The 21574-nt window shown below is 46.4% G+C and overlaps 1 protein-coding gene, 1 long non-coding RNA gene and 1 other non-coding gene across 4 annotated transcripts; 2 read left to right on the top strand and 1 right to left on the bottom strand.

The window, feature by feature from the left end:
- The first annotated feature begins 80 nt into the window (after positions 1-80).
- On the top strand, positions 81-19476 carry LOC123588934. The gene is made up of 3 exons (XR_006708075.1): positions 81-126; positions 3373-3795; positions 19464-19476. It is a non-coding gene; the product is annotated as an uncharacterized LOC123588934 (long non-coding RNA).
- On the top strand, positions 8977-9083 carry LOC123589834. Its single transcript, XR_006708482.1, has one exon. It is a non-coding gene; the product is annotated as a U6 spliceosomal RNA (small nuclear RNA).
- Positions 15796-21345, bottom strand: LOC123588933 (zinc finger protein 689). 2 transcript variants are annotated; one of them, XM_045460347.1, is made up of 3 exons: positions 20574-21345; positions 20248-20361; positions 15796-18667 (listed from the first exon to the last, which is right to left on the bottom strand). In XM_045460347.1, the coding sequence occupies exons 1-3, from the start codon at positions 20776-20778 to the stop codon at positions 17484-17486; spliced, it is 1503 nt and encodes a 500-aa protein (XP_045316303.1). In that variant the 5' UTR covers positions 20779-21345; the 3' UTR covers positions 15796-17483. The 2 variants fall into 2 exon arrangements, with proteins under 2 accessions (XP_045316303.1, XP_045316304.1); XM_045460348.1 differs by lacking the exon at positions 20248-20361 and having other exon boundaries at positions 20574-21309.
- Positions 21346-21574: the final 229 nt, after the last annotated feature.

The following is a 21574-nucleotide window of genomic DNA, read 5'->3' as shown; positions in this document are numbered from 1 at the left end:
GATGAGGTACGTTGATTGGACGGCGCCGGCGATTAGGGGAAGAAGGAAGGCTGTGATTGGTCTCTCCAGAGCGGCCTATTTGAAAGGCTGAGGAGAAGGATCGACCTGTCTGGAAGGTGGCGCGCGGTGAGAGGCAGTAGGTTCTTTCTCTTTCTTTCTCTCTTAAGTAGGCTTTCTTTTGACCTGGCTTTTCCGGGACAGGACCTAAAAGAGTGTCTTTGACGGTTTGAGGCTACTGCCTTCTACTTACGTGAGACCTGTTACGAGCAGGTGCAGATGTCCCGGGCTTGAAGGTGAGTAAAAGCCAAAGGCTGAAAACGAGATGATGGAAGTGAGGGCTGGCCTGCCCCAACCTGCTCTGGGTACCCTGGGCAGGGCTAGCCCGGGCGAGCTGCGGAAACGATTCCTATCAGGTATTTGATTTGGCCCATGCCCCGAGGTCACAGTTGTCTTGCCTTTCACAGACGCAGCAGCTGAGGGACAGAAAGCAGGTTCAAAATCATCGGGCTCCCAGGTTCAGCCAAGTGCTTAGCTAAGCACTTACTGTACCCTGTCTCGATCAGAAATTTTGTGTTCGAATTACAGCTCATAAATGAGTAATCAAACTGGGAAATGAATCAAATCACCTCTTAATCTGTTTTTCAAACTTTTCCAACCAAGTAGTATTCATGGGAGCAGAGAAGGAAAGTTCTACGGATATAACAAAAAGCTGTCCGTCCGTACAGTGAAACCACTTTGAAGACCTAATCTAGCTATACAATTCATGTGGATATGCATTCTATTTCATAATATAGTCAAATTCAATAGAGTGCATAATCAAGAGTTAGTTTTGAACATGTTGAACGTTCTTATACTACAGGTGGAGTGTAAATTGGTACAACTTTGGAAAACTGTCCGTATCTACTAAAGCTAAATATTTGCATGCCTATCTATGACCCAGCAATTCCACTCCTACTCACATAATCAGAAGAAGTGCATACATAGGTTTACTGAACGACACGTACTCAAATGTTCACAGCAACATTAGTTGCAGTAGCCAACAACCGGAAACTATTCACAACAGTAGAAGAATGAATGAATAAATCATTGGAATACTATTCATGGAATATTATTTAGAAATGAGAATGAATAATCTAGAACTACATGCATAATACGGATGAATCTTACAGACATACTGTTGAGCAAAAGAAGCCAGACACAAAAATAATATGTAATATGTGATTCAGTTTACATAAAGTATAAAAACAGGCAAAACTAATCCAAGCTTTTTGTTTGTAAAGTGCTGATAATGGGGTGGCTGACTGGCTCAGTCAGTAGAGCCTTGCTCTCAGGGTCATAAATTTGAGCCCCACGTTGGGTGTAGAGATTACTTTAAAATAAATAAATAGGGGTGCCTGGGTGGCTCAGTCAGTTAAGTGTCCATTCTTGATTTTGGCTCAGTCATGATCTCATGGTTCATGAGTTCAAGCCCCATGTCCAGCTCTGTGCTGACAGTGTAGAGCCTGCGTGGGATCTGTCTCCCTCTCTCTCTGCCCCTCCCCTGCTCGTGTGCCTTCTCTCTCACTCTCAAAAATAAATAAACATTAAAGTAAATAAATAAAGCAGGGCACCTGGGTGGCTCAGTTTGTTAAACATCCAACTACAGCTCAGGTCATGATCTCACAGCTTGTGAGTTGGCACCCCTCGCCCGGCTCTGTGCTGACAGTGTGGAGCCTGGAGCCTGCTTCAGTTTCTATGTCTCCCTCTTCCTCTGGCCCTCCCCCACTTGCGCTCGTGTCTGTCAAAAGTTAATAAACATTTAAAAATAAAGTGCTGGTAACATTCTGTTTTTAATTTTTTTAAATGTTTTTATTATTTATTTTTGAGAGAGTGAGACAGAACATGAACAGGGGAGAGGCAGAGAGAGAGGGTGACACAGAATCTGAGGGCAGCTCCAGGCTCTGAGCTGTCAGTACAGAGCCTGATTCGGGGCTCGAACTCAGGAACCGTGAGATCATGACCTGAGCTGAAGCCAGACGCTTAACCAACTGAGCCATCCAGATGCCCCAGTGCTGGTAATATTCTGTTTCTTTCTTTCTTTTTTTTTCTTTTTTTTTTTTTGAGAATGCCTGTGGGGGGGGGGGGGGGGGTGCAGAGGGAGTGAGAGAGAATCCCAAGCAGGCTCCATGCCCAGCACAGAGCCTGACATGGGGCTCAATTCCACAACCCTGGGATCATGACCTGAGTCACAATCAAGAGTTGGACATTCAACCCACTGAGCCACCCAGGCACCCCAATATTCTGTTTCTTGATCTAGGCACTGGTTACGCAGATGTGTTCAGACTGTGAAAATTGACCTGTACGTACACTTACATATGTGTGTTATGCTTCAATTAAAAAAAAAAAAATTCTCCTTTCTCTACTCCCCTCCCCTTCCCCTTCCCCTTCCTAGAGACAACCTCTATTGCCAGTTTCTTGTGTCCTTCCTGAGATAATTTAGGTACATGAAAGGGTACATTTTCTTCCTTTCATAAGTAGTATAATAAACACACTGTTCACTTTGCTTTCTTTTCTCACTTGATACATCTTGCAGATTGTTCAATTTCAGTACATATAGACCTGCTTTTTTTAATGGCTGCGTACATAGTGTTCCACTATGGATGGAACAGTTTGTCTAGTTCATTTTCTTTTTTGTAATTTAAAAAAAAATTATTAAAAATTTATTACAAATTTTTTTTTAACATTTATTTATTTTTGAGTGACAGAGACAGAGCGTGAGCGGGGGAGGGGCAGAGAGAGGAGACACAGAATCCCCTGCAGGCTCCAGGGTTCTGAGCAAGCTATCAGCACAGCTGACCATGAGGTCATGACCTGAGCTGAAGTCAGATGCTCAACCGACTGAGCCCCCCAGGCGCCCCTATCTAGTTCATTTTCTGTTAATGGTCAGTTAGTTTTTTTCCAGTCTTACTGCCATAAAATAATGTAATCACATCCTTAGATATGATTTTTTTGTTAAGTTTATTTATTTATTTTGAGGGGGGGGGGTTGGGGTTGGGATGCGGGCAGAGAGAGAGAATCCCATGCAGGCTCTGCGCTGTCAGTGCAGAGTCTGACAGAGTGGAACTCAGGAACCCTGACATCATGACCTGAGCTGAAATTAAGAGTCAGATGCTCAACCAACTGAGCCACACATGCATTACCCCCCGCCTTAGATATACTTCTTTAGGCATATATATGAGCGTGTCTGTAGAATAAATCATAGAAGCAGAATTTCTGACTCAGAGGGGAAGTGTAGTGTTTTAAGCCATTTATTAATTTAAGTTAGTAAAATTGTCTCCCAAATCCATAAGAAGCATATCCAGAATATGTACCATATTTCTTTTCTATCTTCAGGCTACCCGGTTTGAGAAGCATGGTTTTAAGGTCTTTTATTTATTCAGGTGACATGGCAGACAGAATAGTGGACCCCAGAATGTCCATGTTCTAACCCCTGAAACCTGTGAATATGTTACATCGGCAAACAGAACTTTGCAGGTGTGATTAAGCCAAGGATTTTGAGATGGGAAGACTATCATGGATTATCCCAGGGGGTCTAATGTAATCGTAACGATCCTTATAAAAGGGAGGCAAGAGGGTCCTCTCTGGGCTCAGACCTAGTTTGCAGTGACATGGCTAAAATGCCCCAAGAAGGTCAGAATTGTCGGTAAATACAGGAGCCATTTGCCTCCCTCAGGAAAATGGTGAAGAAAATTGAAATAAGCCAGCACTCCAAGTACGTTTGCTCCTTCTGTGGCAAAACAAGGATGAAGACGTGGTGTCTGGACCTACAAGACCACTTCCGTCGGTCGTCACAGTGAATTCTGAGGACTGGAGGAGTCTTTCTTCATTTGAAACATTGCTAGCCTGTAATAAATGAGTTATGTAAACAAAAAGGGAGGGAGGTGGCAGGAAGATCAGTGTCAGAGAAGATGTGTCAACAAAAACAGAGGCGGGAGTGACGCATTGCTGGAAAGGGAACACAAATCGAGGACTCGGGGCAGCCTCGAGAGGCTGGAAAGGGCAAGGAATGGATTCTCTAGAGTTTGGAGAATGCGACCTTGCTGACACCTTGACTTTAGTCCTGGAAGACCTATTTTCAGACTTCTGACCTGCAGAATTGTGAGATAATAAATTTGTGTTATTTTAAACCTCTTAGTTTGGTAATTTCTTACAGTAGCAGTGGGGAACTAATACAGGTAACACTGCTGAATAGCAATTCCTGAGCTTTGTCAAGTACTGTGTTGGGGATGTGAGCACTCTCCTAGCTCTGAACTCAAGAATTGAAGATCTAAAAGAGAAGCAATAAAGACATTTTGCTGCATGAAAGAAGCCTTAGACAAAAGAACACACACTGTAGGATTCCATTTATGTGATGTTTTATGACAGCGTAATTGAATCTGTAGTGGCGACATAATTAGAGCAGTTGTCTCTGGCGGGAGGGGGATGGGTTTAACTAGGAAAGGCCATGAGGGAACTTTGTAGGGTGATAGTGATGTTCTATCTCTTGGTGGAGGTTTGGGTGTATGCTTAGCAAATACTTAAAATTTATTTTCATTTTATTCTATGTAAGTTTAACTCAAAAAATATGTAAAGCAAATATTATTGCGCTCTAGCTAATAGTGTGCATGCTGAAATGTTCAGGGGTCATGTGTACTGATGTTGACAATTTCTTTGAAATGCATCAAAAAAGAAAATGGACTGGTAGAGAGATGGACAGTTACATGATAAGGCAAGTACAAGTACAGTAAAATGTTAATGCTAGAATGAGGTGAGGTGGTAAATATATGGGTGGTCACTGTAAAATTCCTTCAACTTTACTGTGTGTTTGAAAACTTTCAAAATAAAATGTTGGGAGAAAAAGAAAAGAGAAGCAAACTGCATATTGCCTAGACAAAGCATGATTAGCCATTAAAAAAAATTTTTTTAATGCTTTTTTTTTTTTTTTTTTTTTGGCAGGGGGAGGGGCGGGGTGGAGCAGAGAGAGAGGGAGACACAGAATCCGAAGCAGGCTCCAGGCTCTGAGCTGTCAGCACAGAGCTCGTTCCGGGGCTTGAACCTTCGAGCCGTGAGATCGTGATCTGAACCAGAGGCAGGCACCTGTGATTAACCATTTTTAAAGTACAATTAAGTGGCATTTAGAGCATTCACAATGTTTTGCAACCACCACCTCTCTCAAAACGTCATCACCTTTGGGATTTTGATTTGATTACACTGAATCTGTAGATTTCTTTGGGTATTGCTGGCATCTTAACAATATTAGGTCTTCCAATCCATGAGCACGGATATCTTTCTATTTATTCAGGTCTTTAATTTCTTTCAGCAGTATTTCGTAGTTTTCAATGTACAAGTCTTTTGCCTCCTTACTTGAATTTACTCCTAAGTATTTTATTCTTCTTCATGCTATTATAAATGGAATTGTTTTCCTAATTACCTTTCTGGATTGTTCATTGCTAATGAGCCCAGCATGAGACTGGAACTCACGAACTGTGAGACCATGACCTGAGCAGAAGTCGGATGTGCAACCGACTGAGCCACCCGGGCGCCCCATAGAATTTTCTTTTTTTATAATGTCTTTGTCTAGCGTCAGTGTAAGAGTTTATGGATTCAAATCCCTTTCATTTGGGAATATTTTCTCCCATTCAGTAGATTGTCTTTTAATTCTCTCCAAGGTATCTTTTGAAACACAAGTTTTAATCTTGATTTAATTAGTGCATATCTTTTGTCATTTGTCCTTTTTGTGTCATATCTAAAACCATTGCCAGACCAGAGGCACCTGGGTGGCTCAGTCAGTTAAGCATCCAACTCTTGGTTTCAGCTCCGGTCATGATCTCGCAGTTTGTGAGTTCAAGCCCCGCATCAGGCTCTGTGCTGACAATACAGAGCTTGCTTAGGATTCTCTCTCTCCCTCTCCCTCTGTCCCTACTCCTCTCATGCTCCCTCTCTCTCTAAATAAATAAGTAAACTTGAAAAGGGCCCAAGATCCAGATTAACACCAAACCACCTGGCCCCCCAAGATTGCAGATTGTCACCAATGTTTTTTTTCTAAGAGTGTTTATTTCCTTATTCATTCATTCATTCATTCATTCATTCACTTATAGGGAGAGAAGCCTAAGCAGGCACCTTGCTGTCAGCACAGAGCCTGATACGGGGCTCCATTCCATGGTCCATGACCTAAGCCAAAACCAAGAATCAGACACTCAACTGACTGAGCCACCCAGCACCGCCTTCTAAGAGTTTTAGTTTTTGCAATTAGGTCTACGGTCCATATTGAGTTAATTTTTTTTTAGATTTTTTTTTTTTAATTTTTTTTTTCAACGTTTATTTATTTTTGGGACAGAGAGAGACAGAGCATGAACAGGGGAGGGGCAGAGAGAGAGGGAGACACAGAATCGGAAACAGGCTCCAGGCTCTGAGCCATCAGCCCAGAGCCCGACGCGGGGCTCGAACTCACGGACCGCGAGATCGTGACCTGGCTGAAGTCGGGCGCCCAACCGACTGCGCCACCCAGGCGCCCCTAGATTTTTTTTTTAAAGTAATCTTGGGGCGCCTGAGTGGCTCAGTCGGTTAAGCGTCAGACTTCAGCTCAGGTGATGATCTTGCGGTTTGTGAGTTCGAGCCCCACATCGGGCTCTGTGCTGGCAGCTCGGAGCCTGGAGCCTGCTTTGGATGCTGTGTCTCCTTCTCTCTCTGCCCCTCCGCCACTTGTGCTCTGTCTCTCTCTGTCTATCAAAAATAAGTAAGTAAGTAATGTCTATCCCCAGTGTGGGGCTTGAACCCATGACCCTGAGATTCAACAGCCACATGCTGGACCAGCTGAGCCAACCAGGCGCTCCTTTGAGTTAAGTTTTGTTTGTGGTTGAAGATAGGGATCCAGCTTCATTCTTTTGTATGTGGATATCCAGTTGTTTCACCACCCTTTGTTGAAAAGACTATTTCACTTTTTGGATTGTCTTGGCATTTTTGTTGAATATCAGTTGCTTATAGGGACACCTGGCTGACACAGTCAGTAGAACATGCAACTCTTGATCTCCGGGTCATGAATTCAAGCCCCGTGTTGGGTGTGGAGCCAACTTCAAAAAGAAAGAAAGAAAATCAATTGATCATAAATGTAAAGGTTTCTAGAAGGAAATTTTATTTTCTCTTATTTAATAAATTTCTCCCATTTAATCAGTTCCTCCCTCGGTGGCTGGGGAGTGGCCTGTGCTGTGACCTAAATGGGAGCATAATGACTTAACGTGAAAATGTTGTAAGGTCCTTCTATTGTGCCTATAGTATGGAGATTTGGGTTATTTTTTTCCTCCAAAAGATAAAAATCTTTTAAATGCATTAGCAAGTCCCTGTGAAAATACTGTGTACAATAAAAGTGAAAGGTGAGTACCTATATCAACCCCAAGAGGTTTGCTATTATTTCGTTTAGCATTATTCCTGTCTCCTGTTTGCCACCAAATGACAAAGTGTCCAGTTTCTGATAGATCAGTGATTCCTTTGCTCCACTGCTGCCAACTGAAGTCATCATTGCTCCCAAAGGCCAAGAAAACTATAGTTCCAAAGATGGCTGTGTTTCCTGCAAGAAAAAGTACAAAAGCTCCCCACCGAGTCAAGTGTGCTTTGGCAAATAGTCCAACAATGTCTGTTGTAATAAATATGGCAAGTTCCTTCCTTACAAGCACTGTATCACTATCACCCATTAATCTTTTGCTATGCAGTGTGGAATAAGTGAAAGGAGGTGGAGGAAGAAAAAGCAACAGAACAGAGGGGCCCAGCATTGGCTAGAAAAGGACAAAGAAAAATGGGGGCACCTGGGTGGCTCAGTCGGTTAAGCAGCTGACTTTGGCTCAGGTTATGATCTCACGGTTCATGGGTTCAAGCCCCATGTCAGGCTCTGTGCTGACGGCTCAGAACCTGGAGCCCGCTTTGGATTCTGTGTCTCCCTCTCTGCCCCTCCCCTGCTCACTCACTCACGCGCTCTCTTTCTCTCTCTGTACCCGCCTTGCTCATGCTCTGTCTCTCTCTCAAAAATAAACATTTTAGGGGCGCCTGGGTGGCGCAGTCGGTTGGGCGTCCGACTTCAGCCAGGTCACGATCTCGCGGTCCGTGAGTTCGAGCCCCGCGTCGGGCTCTGGGCTGATGGCTCAGAGCCTGGAGCCTGTTTCTGATTCTGTGTCTCCCTCTCTCTCTGCCCCTCCCCCGCTCATGCTCTGTCTCTAACTGTCCCAAAAATAAATAAACGTTGAAAAAAAAATTAAAAAATAAATAAATAAACTTTTTTTTTTTTTTTTTTAATTTTTTTTTTTTTTTCAACGTTTATTTATCTTTGGGACAGAGAGAGACAGAGCATGAACGGGGGAGGGGCAGAGAGAGAGGGAGACACAGAATCGGAAACAGGCTCCAGGCTCCGAGCCATCAGCCCAGAGCCCGACGCGGGGCTCGAACTCACGGACCGCGAGATCGTGACCTGGCTGAAGTCGGACGCCTAACCGACTGCGCCACCCAGGCGCCCCAGTAAACATTTTAAAAAAGAAAAATATAAATTTTGCTACTCACATCATGTTTCTTTTTTTCCACATCGTTTCCCTACATGATTTTTTTTTTCTTTTAAGGACCAAAAGAATACTGTGAAGTATAAAACATGATAGAGTAAGCAAGGTGCAACCTGGACACTGAGGTGGGAAATTTTATGTTGAGTTACAGTACCCCCAAATCAACTACAGCACAACTAACAAATGTTTTGTTTGCAACATTAAAATCCGGGAAATTATAACAGTTGGAATCAAGGGCTAAAATTCAAAGTATTTTTCATTTTTTCAAGTTTTATTTGTTTATTTATTTTTAGTAGTCTCTACACCGAGCATGAGGCTCGAACTCATGACCCGGAGATCAAGAGTCGCATGCTCTTCCAACTGAGCCAGCCAGGCACCCCAAAAGTATTTTTCATTTTAGATTAAAAATAGGCATACAGGGCTCACTTCAGCAGTACACATACTAAAATTGGAATGATACAGAGAAGATTAGCGTGACCCCTGCTCAAGGATGACAAGCAAATTTGTGAAGTATTCCATGTTTTGTGCGGTTCCCCAGCAAACTGCCACCCTTCCCAGATGAGCTTGGAGGAAACAATATGAGTCAAAGCACAACGTGTGGCACTGAATAATGAAAACTAACATTTCACTAGAAAAATATTTACAATAGGGGCACCTGGGCGGCTCAGGCAGTTAAGCATCCAACTCTTGATCTCAGCTCAGGTCATGATCTCATGGTTTGTGGGGTTGAGCCCCAAGTGGGGCTCTGTGCTGAGGGCTTGGAGTCTGCGTGGGACTCTCTTCTCTCTCTCTCTCTCTCTCTCTCTCTCTCTCTCCCCCCCTCCTCCTCCCGCCCCCCCCCCACTCACTCTCAAAATAAATAACCTTTTTTTCAATTTTTAAATAATTTAAAAAAGGGGCACCTGGGTGGCTCAGTCAGTCAAACATCTGACTCTTGATTTTTATTCAGGTTGTGATCTCATGGTTTCTTGAGTTCAATCCCCACATCCAGCTCTGCGCACTGACCACGCAGAGCCTGCTTGGGATTCTCTGTGTCTCTGCTCCTCCCCCACTCACTCTTTCTCCCTGTCTTTCAAAATAAATAAACATTTAAAAATAAAATAATTTTAAAAAGAAGTCAATATACAATGACAAATTAAGAAAAATATCCGCAAATTATATCCCAAAGGGCTAATTTCCTTATTTAAGAACTACAAGTGCATTAACAACTCAGGCAACGACAGATGTTGGCAAGGATGCGGAGAAAGCATCTCTTTTGCAATGCTGGTGGGAATGCAAACTGGTGCAGCCACTCTGGAAAACAGTGTGGAGGTTCCTCAAAAAAATTAAAAGAACTACCCTATGACCCAGCCATTGCACTACTAGGTATTTATCCAAGGGATACAGGTAGGCTGTTTCGAAGGGACACATGCACCCCAATGTTTATAGCAGCACCATCAACAATAGCCAAAGTATGGAAAGAGCCCAAATGTCCATCGATGGATGAATGGATAAAGAAGATGTGGCATATATATACAATGGAGTATGACTCGGCAATCAAAAAGAATGAAATCTTGCCATTTGCAACTATGTGGATGCAACTGGAGAGTATTATGCTAAGCGAAATTAGTCCGAAAAAGACAAATATCATATGACTTCACTCATATGAGGACTTTAAGATACAAAACAGATGAACATAAGGGAAGGGAAGCAAAAATAATATAAAAACAGGGAGGAGGACAAAACAAAAGAGACTCTTAAATATGGAGAACAAACAGGGTTACTGAAGGGGTTGTGGAGGGGGGATGGGCTAAATGGGGAAGGGGCATTAAGGAATCTACTCCTGAAATCACTGTTACACTATATGATAACTAACTTGACTGTAAATTTTTAAAAATTTTTTAAAAACTACAAATGCAGAAGACAAAGACTAGCAACAAAAAAATAATATAAATGACAATTCATGTAAAAGAAAATACAGGGATCTCTTAAAGCATTTGAAAAATTAATCAGAGGCACCTGGGTGGCTAAGTTGGTTAAGTGTCTGACTCTTGATCTTGGCTCAGGTCATGATCTGAGGGTCTTGAGATCAAGCCCTGCCTTGGGCTCCGTGCTGGGTGTGGAGCCTACTTTTTAAAAGTCACTCCTAATAGAGGAATGCAAACTAAAATTGAATGATAGTATTTTTCACCTATCAGATGAGTAAGGATCAAAAAGTTTGCTGGGTGGCGCCTGAGTGGCTCAGTCAGTTAAGTGTCTGACTCTTTTTTTCTTTTTTATATTAAAAAAAAAAACTTAAAAAAATTTTTTTTAATGTTTTTATGTATTTTTGAGACAGAGAGAGACAGAACATGAGCAGGAGAGGGGCAGAGAGAGAGGGAGACACAGAATCCGAAGCAGGCTCCAGGCGCTGACCTGTCAGCACAGAGCCCGACACAGGGCTCAAACTCATGGACTGTGAGATCATGACCTGAGCTGAAGTCGGACGATTAACCGACTGAGCCACCCAGGCGCCCCTTAAAAAACTTTTTTTAACATCTATTTATTTTTGAGAGAGACAGTTCGAGCCGGAGAGGAGCAGAGAGAGAGAGAGAGAGAGACATGGTCCCTCCAACGTGGCCACAGCTACAGGTAACAGAATCCAAAGCAGGCTCCAGGCTCCCAGCTGTCAGCACAGAGCTGGATTTGGGGCTTGAACTCACGAACCAGACCATGACCTGAGCTCAAGTCGGATGCTTCACCAACTGAGCCACCCAGGTGCTCCAGGTGTCTGATTCTTGATCTTGGCTCAGGTCATGATCTCACAGTTTTTTTGAGTTCAAGCCCCGAATCAGGCTCCGCACTGATGGGGCGGACTGCTTGGGATTCTCTCTCTCCCTCTCTCTCTGCCCCTACCCCACTCATTCTCTCTTCTCTCTCTCCCTCACCCCTCTCTCAAAATTAATTAATTAATTTAAAAAATAAGTTTGCTGGGGCAGCTGGCTGGCTCAGTCAGTGGAGTGTGCAACTCTTGACCTCCGGGTTGTGGGTTTGAGCCCCATGTTGGGTGTAGCAATAACTTTAAAAAATATAAAATCTTTAAAAAAAAGTTTGCTGACACTCCTGTCCCAAAATAATCCCCCTCATCACTTTCATCCCCTCATCCTGCACTGATCGCTTCCTGACATTATTTATTTTTTTCTTTAGCCTCGAATCTCCATGAGGGCAAAGACATTACATGGCCTGTGACAGTTGCCCAAAATATCTGTTGAATGAAGCAATGAATGACGCACTGTGTTTTCACAGGTGGTAGAGACACTCCCACGTATTGCTGATGGGAGTGTAAATTCATACAACCTCCTTGGAAAGCAATTTGGTAATAACTATCAAGATTGCAAATGCAACATTCATGTATTTGTTTATTACTTCATGGGTACATAGTGTCTGTTTGGGATGATGAAGAAGTTCTGGAAATCGTGGTAGGTTATAAAACATTGTGAATGTACTTAATGCCACTGAATTGTATACTTAAAAATGGTTAAGATGGTAAATTTTATGTATATTTTACCAGAACAGTCCACAGTTTTGTAGCTCTCACAGTACTTTAAGAGTATTTTGGGGTGCCTGGGTGGCTCAGTTGGTTGAGCGTCTGACTTCCACTCAGGTCATGACCTCACAGTTCATGAGTTCGAGCCCCGCATCGGGCTCTGTGCTGACAGCTCAGAGCCTGGAGCCTGCTTCGGATTCTGTGTCTCCCTCTCTGTCTGCTTCTCCCCTGCTTGCACTTTGTATCTGTCTCTCTCTGTCTCTCTCTCAAAAATAAAGATTTAAAAAAAAATTTTTTTAAAGAGACCAACTTATTTTGCTTCCAAAACTTATTTCTCTAACACCATTTATAGATTTGTGCAAAGTATCCTGTGAATATAACACTTTATTTGCAAGAATGACTCTTGATTAGCAGCAGACAGGACCAGGAACACAGGCTTCCAACGTGGCCACAGCTACAGGTAACATTACCTGATCCTGTTGTGATAGCTTTTTATTTATTTATTTATTTTGAGAACGAGCGGGCATGAGTGGGAGAGGGGCAGAGAGAGAGAAAGAATCCCAAGCAGGGTCTACTCTGTCAGCGCCTGACGCGGTGACTCGGGGCTCAAACTCAAGAAACCGTGAGACCATGACCTGAGCCAAAATCAAGAGTCAGATGCTTAACTGACTGAGCCATCCAGGCGCCCCTGTTGTGATATCTTTTATTCTAGTTGCTCCTGCCCCTTTCACAGGTGTGTTGACATTCACTTTCAACTCTGCACAGTCAGCATTTCCTGCTCTTGCTTTTAATGACCTCTTCCAAACCAGCACCTTCTCTATACTTATTGTTAAGCTTTAGCTCACAGAATTATGATACATTTTTTGCACTTTCCCAGTTTCTTGACGGATTGTTCTTGGAATTCGGGAAAACGTGTACATTTCACAAGAAACACTGAGAAGGAATTCCTACGTGTACACACACTAGAAGGAACCACAAGAAAACACCAGGAACACTAGAAGAATATGAGGCATGAAAGCTAAGTTACAAGAGAGCTCTGGTAGGAAAACTAAGGTAAAAAAGATAAAAACTAAATCATTGATTTGGTGAGTCATCAAGGCGTCTTAAAGGACAGTTTCTGTGTTGTAATACCTTGTCTAGCAGCTAGGTTTGGAGTCAGACCTGGCTTGGAAATCATGGCCCTTAGATGTACCAGATATGTGATCCTGGACCAGTTCCTTAATATATCACTGAGCCTCCTCTATTAAAGGGAAATAATACCTATTGTCAAGTGTGCAAGTGAAGGTTACCCTACTTACAAAGTAAAAAAAATTAGTCTGTTATTGTTTCATGGATGCTGGCAGAGGACAAGAGACTCCAATGTCAGAGACAAAAGACCTTATTCATGGCACACGTCACCTGAGCATCACGTATGCATTGGTTCTTTTGCCTCCTAAGCTCACAGAGACAACACAGAGGGGCCCAGTGGATGCTAGACACACAGAGTTGCACTGTGGGGGAGGAACAATGAGCTGGGGGAACCTGGCGTTTCATGGCAAGTAGGAAGAAGCTGCTCTTTGTCCCATGTAGAGACACTATTTCTCTCTGACAGTTGCTTCATGCAAACACAACCCTAAGAAATGGCTGGGGAGAGTGAAAGAGTGGTCAGGGCCTTGCGTTTTCCCCCCTTTCTTTTTATCCTCCAGTTTGTAGCTAATTAAAGCAAAAAGATACAGATAAAAAATCAGCAAAGGCAAAGGGTGCATGGGGCAAAGCCCAGGAGAAACCAGGCACAAACTTGGAAATTTCCAGGTGTCGTTGTCCAGTAGAGTTGCAGAGATGCACTTTATTCCCCCAACAAGGATTTGTGACAATACATGTGAATCGTTACCAACTGGAGAAACTCAGCCCTGGTGTCTAGGGTTTTTACTGGGGGGGGGGGGGGGGGGGGGGGTCAGTCATACAGACATGGAGTATCCACATGACTGACCTCAGCTACTCAGACTTAGCCCCCCAGAGCAAAAACAGGCATTCATCATAAACCACGTTATTAGGATTAACTCATCTGGTCAGACTGGTAGAGTGCGACTCGAGGCCTCCAGCATACAAAACACCCTAATCAGGCCAAATATTACAAGGGCTCAGAATTTATCTCGCAGGAGTGAGCCAAGTGCCAGTCTTGAAGGTGAACTTTCTTTGAAATGTGCAGGGTTGAAGCAACATAGGCCTGCTGAGTCAACACTTTTCTACACACGCCTCATCTCCATGAGTCCACTGTGCCTGGTGAACTAACAGTCGTGTTTTGGATCTCCGAGAATTAGAAAATGTCTAGATCCAGTGTCCAGTAATCGCTGAACACTCTTGTGACTTCCCCTTTTCCTGTGCCCTGCCACTCTGGGAAATGGCTGCAGGTCCATTTGGAAAAGGCTAGAAGATAGACAGCATGTTTTTGCCAGTGTAACATAGTCCTTCACCAAGGGACCCAACCCCTCCTCATTCAGGAGGCTCTAGGTCTGAATCGGCTTGTCGGAGAATTTACTGAAGGCAGGGCCTTGCATTTTTGGCATACTCAGCAGAATGCGGGGCAATGTTGGAGACACATTGTGGAGCGTCTCCTAATCTCCTAACATTTACTTGTAGGGGTTCTCCTACAAATTAGATTGGAGTGTACAAGGTACTTAACACAGTACATGGCGCATCATTAAATGCTCAACAAAGTAGCTACAATACTGTTGCAGTAGGCCAAAGAATAGAGTGAACATAGGCTACTCCTTCAAGAAATTTAGCTGAGGGGCGCCTGCCTGGCTCAGTTGGTAGAGTGTGCGACGCTTGATCTTGGGGTTATGAGTTATTACTTAAAAATAAAATCTTAAAAAATATTTATCATGTTTAAAGACTGGCATGTGTGTGTTCCAGCAAAGAGAGGGACTCTGAAACCATAAAATTAAGGGGAGAGACGAACAATAGCAAAATCCCTGAGAGGACAGATGAAATCCAAGGACAGCTTTGTTGGCGAGCATGGTGCATAAGAGAGTCCCCTGAGGTGGTTCCTGGAAGCAAGTAAATACTTGTGGTCACACTGGTAAATGTGGGGGCAGTGGGGAGTGGAATGTTAAGAGTTCCCATGTGAAACCTTGTGTTTCACTGGTGAAGGACAGAGGGAAGACTTAAGTAATAAGGAAGGCTCAATTAAGGTGGGAGATCAGGAAAGGCGTCATGCTGGCTTTCGGCAACCCTGCAATTTTTTCTTCTTCACAGCTCGTACATAGACATGAAGGCAGATGGGAGGTAAATCCATACTGGGACTGTGAATCCGTTCGCTCTTTGGTTGCAAGTAACAGAAACTCTACCTAAAACAGAAGGGGGAGTTTATTGGAAGGATACTGGGATCTCCCACTGAAAACAGGGCCAGGATCACAGCTGGTCAATGGAACGGACCCTGGGACTGAAGTGCTTTAGGGAACCTAGTAAGTTGTCACTCGTCTCAACCCTCCACAGACCACACACTGGAACTTGGCCACCAGTGGCTCCCAAGTCTTGGAGTTACAATCCAGGCCAAAGAAAGTTACAAAATTCCTAGGTAAAGAAAGAGTTGGGTGAGCCTGGAGTCTCCTTCTCTCTCTGCCCCTTTCCCGCTCTCTCTCAGAAATAGACATTAAAAAACAACAACAACAAAAAAAAACTGTAAAAATTTCTAGTCAGTCAAGGACCTACACTTACATTTTATAAATAGTAATTCCACAAGGAACATAATTCATTTATCAGACATTTTAATGAGACCCAATCTGGTACGACCCCTGTCTTGGGGTAGCTCATCCATTCATCCAAGGAGAAACAGTTACAATGCAACTTGCTAAACACCAGAACAGAGGTAATTACAAACACTGTTCCCCAACTGCTCCCCGACTTTGGGGCTGAGATGAGGAGAGCCGAAGGAACGAGCAATAGGGGTAGGAACATGACCCACTCCAGCCGTTGGAATAGGAGAGAAGTCATGTTTGGAAATTCCAATTTGGTGCAGCTACCCAAGGCAAAGTGGTAGGCCTTGTTCATTTAATGCGGTAAAGCTTTACTGAGCATCTACTCAGGGGTAGGTACCAGGGAGGCATATCAAAGATTAAGACACATTGCTGCTGCTGCTTTGGAGAGCTTATGTGAGGAAGGCAGGCATGAGCACAACTTGATGACTGTTGACTCTACCCTCCTTGAATGGCCTCACTCCATTTTATGAAAAACGTTGGCTGAGGACTCCTGGAAGGTCTGTGCTGATGTCTCCTTATTCTGATGAGAAATCAGGGAAGGGTGAGACCCAGTTCTCAAGGGTTTTCCAGCCACTGGCTGCCTGGAACGAATCCAAATCCACTGAAGTACAAGCTGGTCCCAGTTTTGCCTCTTGCTGCTAGACCATAGCTCCCCTGCTTTGCCTTAAAATCAGTCTTCTCCCAGAGCTCACTTTGCCTATGGCTCAGACCCACTGGAACCAATTTTTCAAACATAGGGTGCAGAAGACTTAGCTTCACAGTATGTGGTTTAAAAACAAACAAACAAACAAAAACCTTAGGTATTTAGGTGCCTGCCACCCCATGAAGCCCCCGTGCAGTGCCACCATCCCCAAAGTCAGTGCAATCTAGAGCCACCGAGACAAGTACAGACCAAGGAGGTGTACTGTGCACACTGTGGTGCCGGCTTCAAAAGGAACATTGAAAACCCAGCACCTGTTTGGAGAGCGAGCATGTGTGTGGGAACTGAAACCCTGTCTTTAAGGAATGATGGATCAAACGATGCTGTTTAACCTGAAAACGTGGGGCAAAAGCAGTCGTGATAGAGTTCTCTGAAATGCTGTCACGCACATGAAGTATGACATATTCTGGGCAAGGCTTATAGGGAAGGAGAATGTGGTCCTGAACAGCCTTCTAAAGATGGGAGCTATCCCACAACGAAATGACCTGCCTTGTGAGGTAGTAAGCTCCCCGTCAAGGGAGGTTTTAAAGCAAGGGTAAAAAAAAAAAAAAAAAAAAAAAACACTTGGCAGGAGTGTCGTAAAAAGAGGGCTAGATCAGGTTGGTTTTAACCACGTATGGAGGAAGGGGCAGAGTATGGGATTCTCCTGACTGTGCAAGAGGACAGGTAACCCCTGTGACAAAGCAAAAGCCAACAGCCTCTAAAGCAGACGGGAGAACTCTCAGTCCTGATATCCACACACAGAAATTCTTTCAGGACAGGGTAGCCGGGAAACAACCAAATGATGTCACCTCTCCTAACGGGACCGTCCGTTCTCGACACATCCAGTAAGGCAGCCAGTGTGGTGGAATACACTGAAGTTCAGGTCTCTGCAGCAGGGAACCTGGGTTTTTGCTCTGACTCTGCCCCATATGACCTGGGGCTCTCCTTCCCTTCTCCGGGCCCCTCCACTGAAATGAACTGCCACTGTCCTTCCCACACTAAAGGGCATCGCCCTTCTGGCTGGCCCCCCCTAGAGCAGATCTAGCGCTACAGTTTTGGGCCCTGGGGCTACACTTGTGGACGGCCAGAGACCACCTCTGGCGGAAGCAACGGCCACACTCCAGGCAGGGGAAGGGCTTCTCCCCGGTGTGCAGGAGCTGGTGCTGGGCCAGGTGGCTCCACTGGGCAAAGCGCTTGGAGCACAGGTCGCAGGCGTAGGGCCGCTCGCCCGAGTGGACGCGCCGGTGACTGGCCAGGAGCGAGGGGTAGGCGAAGCGGCGGCCACAGTCTTCGCACGCGTGCAGCTTCTCCTCGGTGTGCGTGCTGCGGTGAATGGCGAGGGAGCCGCTCCGCCGGAAGGCACGTCCGCAGTCTGGGCAGGGGTACGGCTTCTCCCCCGTGTGCAAGAGCTGGTGCTGGAGCAGGGTGCTGCGCTGGGAGAAGCGGGCCTCACAGTGCTCGCAGGCGTAGGGGCGCTCCCCGGAGTGTACCCGCCGGTGGCTGACCAGGCGGGAGGAGGAGGAGAAGCGCCGCTCACAGTCCGGACACGGGTAGGGCTTCTCGCCGGTGTGGATGCGCTGGTGGATGACGAGGGCGGTGCGCTGACGGAAGCGGCGGTTGCACTCCAGGCAGGTGTAGGGCTTCTCCCCCGTGTGTGTGCGCTGGTGGATGGCCAGCAGCGAGGGATAGGCAAAGCGACGCCCGCAGCTAGGGCACTGGTGGGGCTTTTCACCCGTATGCGTGGTCCGGTGATTGGCCAGGGACCGGCTCCTGCGGAAGCAGCGGCCACAGTCAGGGCAGTGGTAGGGCTTCTCGCCTGTGTGGATAACCTGGTGCTGCGAGAGGTTCTTGCGCTGGGAGAAACGTTTGCCACACTGGTCGCAAACATAGGGACACTCACCAGAGTGTGCCCGCCGGTGACTGACCAGCAGGGAGGGGTAGGAAAACCGGCGCCCGCAGTCTGGGCAAGGGTAAGGCTTCTTCAGATTCTGGGCACACTTGTGGCTCTCCAGGGCCAGATGATCAGGGAAGGTGCAGCCACAGTCAGGGCAGATGGGGCCCCCCGACGTCTGCCTGGGGATCAGTCGGGGTTTGCTGGGCCGCCGCCCTCGCTTCCCCTTTCGGGGTGCCTCCTTAGGTGGGAATGCTTCCTTGTCTCCGTTCTTCTTTCTGGTTCTGGTTTCTACAGGAACACAGGGAGAAATTAATTTAAAAATACTGGGCCCCCACCCTTGCCTAAGACAGTGTTACAGGTTGGAACACAAACAGACTCAGCCCCTCTTCAAGGAGTATTAGTGCCACAGACAATCTGTGTCAGTGCCACGGTGACATACTACTATAGAAATAGAGGAGATTCCAGGAGTACCTAACTCAATTTGGAGAAGTCAGAAAAGGTTTCTTGGAGGTTATGCAGATTTTACAAATTAAAAGTTTTTGAACAGGTTAAGTGTAAGGCAAGAAAGCAGAAACAAATGAGCTATGAGCTGGCTATAGGCTATGAGCTATAATGGCTATGAGCTGACTAGGTTCTAAGGCCGTCTAAGCCAATGGGTCTCAAATTTTATTGTGATCAGAAGCATTTGGATAACTTACTGAGACAATTTTGGATTCAGCAGGTCTGGGATGGGGCCCAAGAATCTGTATTTCTAATTCTTTCCTGACTGATGCTGCTGCTGGTCTGAGGACCATACTCCGAGAACCACTGCTGTATAGGGCCTTGAACTATATTTTATCCAGTGGTTCTCAAATCTAAACGTACATGCCAACTGACTGGGGCCGTTACAAACGGCCTAGACATCCATAAGAGTAAGTCAATAGTTCTGGGTCCAGGAAATCTGTGTATTTTTTTTTTTTTACCAAGTTCCCCAAATGACTTGATATAACCGACAGCCATTTGCCAACCTGTCGTGGCAAAAACGGACACTTTTTTTTAAATAAAAAAAAAATTTAATGTTTATTTTTAAGGGGGGGGCACGCAGGTAGGGACAGAGAAGAGAGGGAGACACAGAATCGGAAGCAGGCTCCAGGCTCTGAGCTGTCAGCACAGAGCCCGATGCAGGGCCCGAACTCACGGACCTCAAGATCATGACCTGAGCCGAAGTCAGAAGCTCAACCGACTGAGCCGCCCAGATGCCCCGCAAACTACCAGGTTTTAAGTAAGGAAGTATCATGGTCAGATCTGAATCTTGGAAAGATAGCACTGGTCTCAGAGAATCTGGCACCAAAACTCCAGCTCCGACAGTTACATCCGTCCCTGTGGGTGGATCTGGGGTCCTTCTACCTGAATGGCATCAATCAGAGCCTTGCTTGATCCTGAGAAGAGTACAGATTCCTGCACTGATCAGCAGTCACCCCGCCAAAAGGGCAGAAAGAGGGCCCTACATCCCAGGCAGCTGTTCCCTATGAGATCCGTTCAACCAAAATCCAGAAAACTCAGAAAGGTACCAGGTGCCTCAGGGCCCAATTCAAAGCTAGCTGAGGACAGGGATCCTGGGAAGGACACCGGAATGTAACTCCTTTGAAAAGCTCACTGGTTCATTCACACAATAGAGAACTGCAGACCGTTAGTTTGCAAACTGATGGGTAAACCACTGTATGGTGGACCCACCCAACACCATCAGAGAGACAAGACCTTGAAGTTATGAAAACCAACACAGTAAGTAAGTAAAGCATTACAGGACGGGCCAGAGGAACCCCTAGCTACCAAAACTTGAAACTGAGTCATTAGAGGCCGCAGGCCCTCCACAGGCATTTTTCACTCACTTCTTTGGACTGCTACCCCCCGTGGGCACTCCTGCGGATCCAGAGCAGCCGGTTCCCAATCATCGGTATTTCGTTCCAACCAGGAGATGAGGGCTGGTTTGGGACCTGCGCACCCTGGGGAAGGAGAACCAGTCAGACGCCCAGCTCCTTGATAACGCTGGGTAAATACCTACCCGGTGTCATCTCCTGCCAAGACCCTGTCCTCCTCCCCTGACACAACCTGGTCGCAGGCCAGGTCCCTGGACACTCTGCCGTCCCCCCAACCCCCGCCCCTAAGCTCCTCCATCCCTTCGGACCCCGCGGAAGCGAATTGGGCCGGGCCTCACCGAGCGCGCCCAGGTGGCCGTAGGTCTCCCGCATCACGTCCCGGTACAGGGCCCTCTGCGCGGGGCGCAGACACCCCCACTCCTCCGTGGAGAAGTACACGGCCACGTCTGCGAAGTTCACCGCCCTCGGCCTCCTTCCCCTTCTCCGGCCGGGTCTGGTCTCTCCTGGTCCCCGCGCAGAGAGCGGAGCCGAAGGTGGCGCCATTGGACCCCAGAAGCCGGCGCCACGGCCTTCCCCGTCTCGGCCTGGACCCCTGGCGGACCCGGAGATTTGGGAGCCCCCGCCGGACCGGGGCTGAGCGTGCCTGGGGAGGCCCGGAGGGAATCGGAATCGGCCGCCTTGCGGGGCTAACGGAAACCTTTCGCTGTTATTCAGGAAACTCCTGCCCGAACTTGGGTGAAAGGCACCGGAAGATGCCTTCGGGGAAGATGGCGGCGCTGCTCCCGCACCGCCTTAGCCTGGAACACAGGCAGCTTCCAGCTATCGATTTTATTGACCGGAGCGCCATGCCGGCTTCCTAACCTCTTTGCCCTCAAGTGTGATGGCGCTGCGATTGGGCTTCACGCCCTTTTTCCCCCCATTACACGCGCTCATTGGGCGGCGGCCGAAGATCGAGCTTCCTGATTGGGTGCTGTCGAAAGCGGCCTGTTTAAACGAAGCCAACGGAAGCGTAAGGGCAGGAAGCTGACCCTTCAAGCCGGGTGCCTCTGGCCGGTTCTGAGTCCGGCAGCTGTGAGCTAGCCTGGCGTCGCTGACGGGCCCCTATTCTCTGGCACGCGCTGCCTCGCGGAGGGAGGGAAGGATTTGAGTGACGGAGCCACTTCGGCCAGCCCGGGGCTGAGATTACCCCGGGTGACCTTCTCAGAGAATTGGATAACTTCCTTGTTGCCTTTTGGGGAGGGAGATTAACGTTGGCGTTTCCTGCGCGCGGGCACCATTCCCCTCTAATAAGAGGGGATCTTATTTATTCTTTGTTACTATTGTGTGAAGTCGTTGGTGG

This window comes from Leopardus geoffroyi, chromosome E3 (assembly GCF_018350155.1).
Source record: "Leopardus geoffroyi isolate Oge1 chromosome E3, O.geoffroyi_Oge1_pat1.0, whole genome shotgun sequence".
NCBI lineage: Eukaryota > Metazoa > Chordata > Mammalia > Carnivora > Felidae > Leopardus > Leopardus geoffroyi.
Note: the sequence above shows the minus strand (reverse complement) of the source record. Positions and strands in the feature narration are given on the sequence as shown.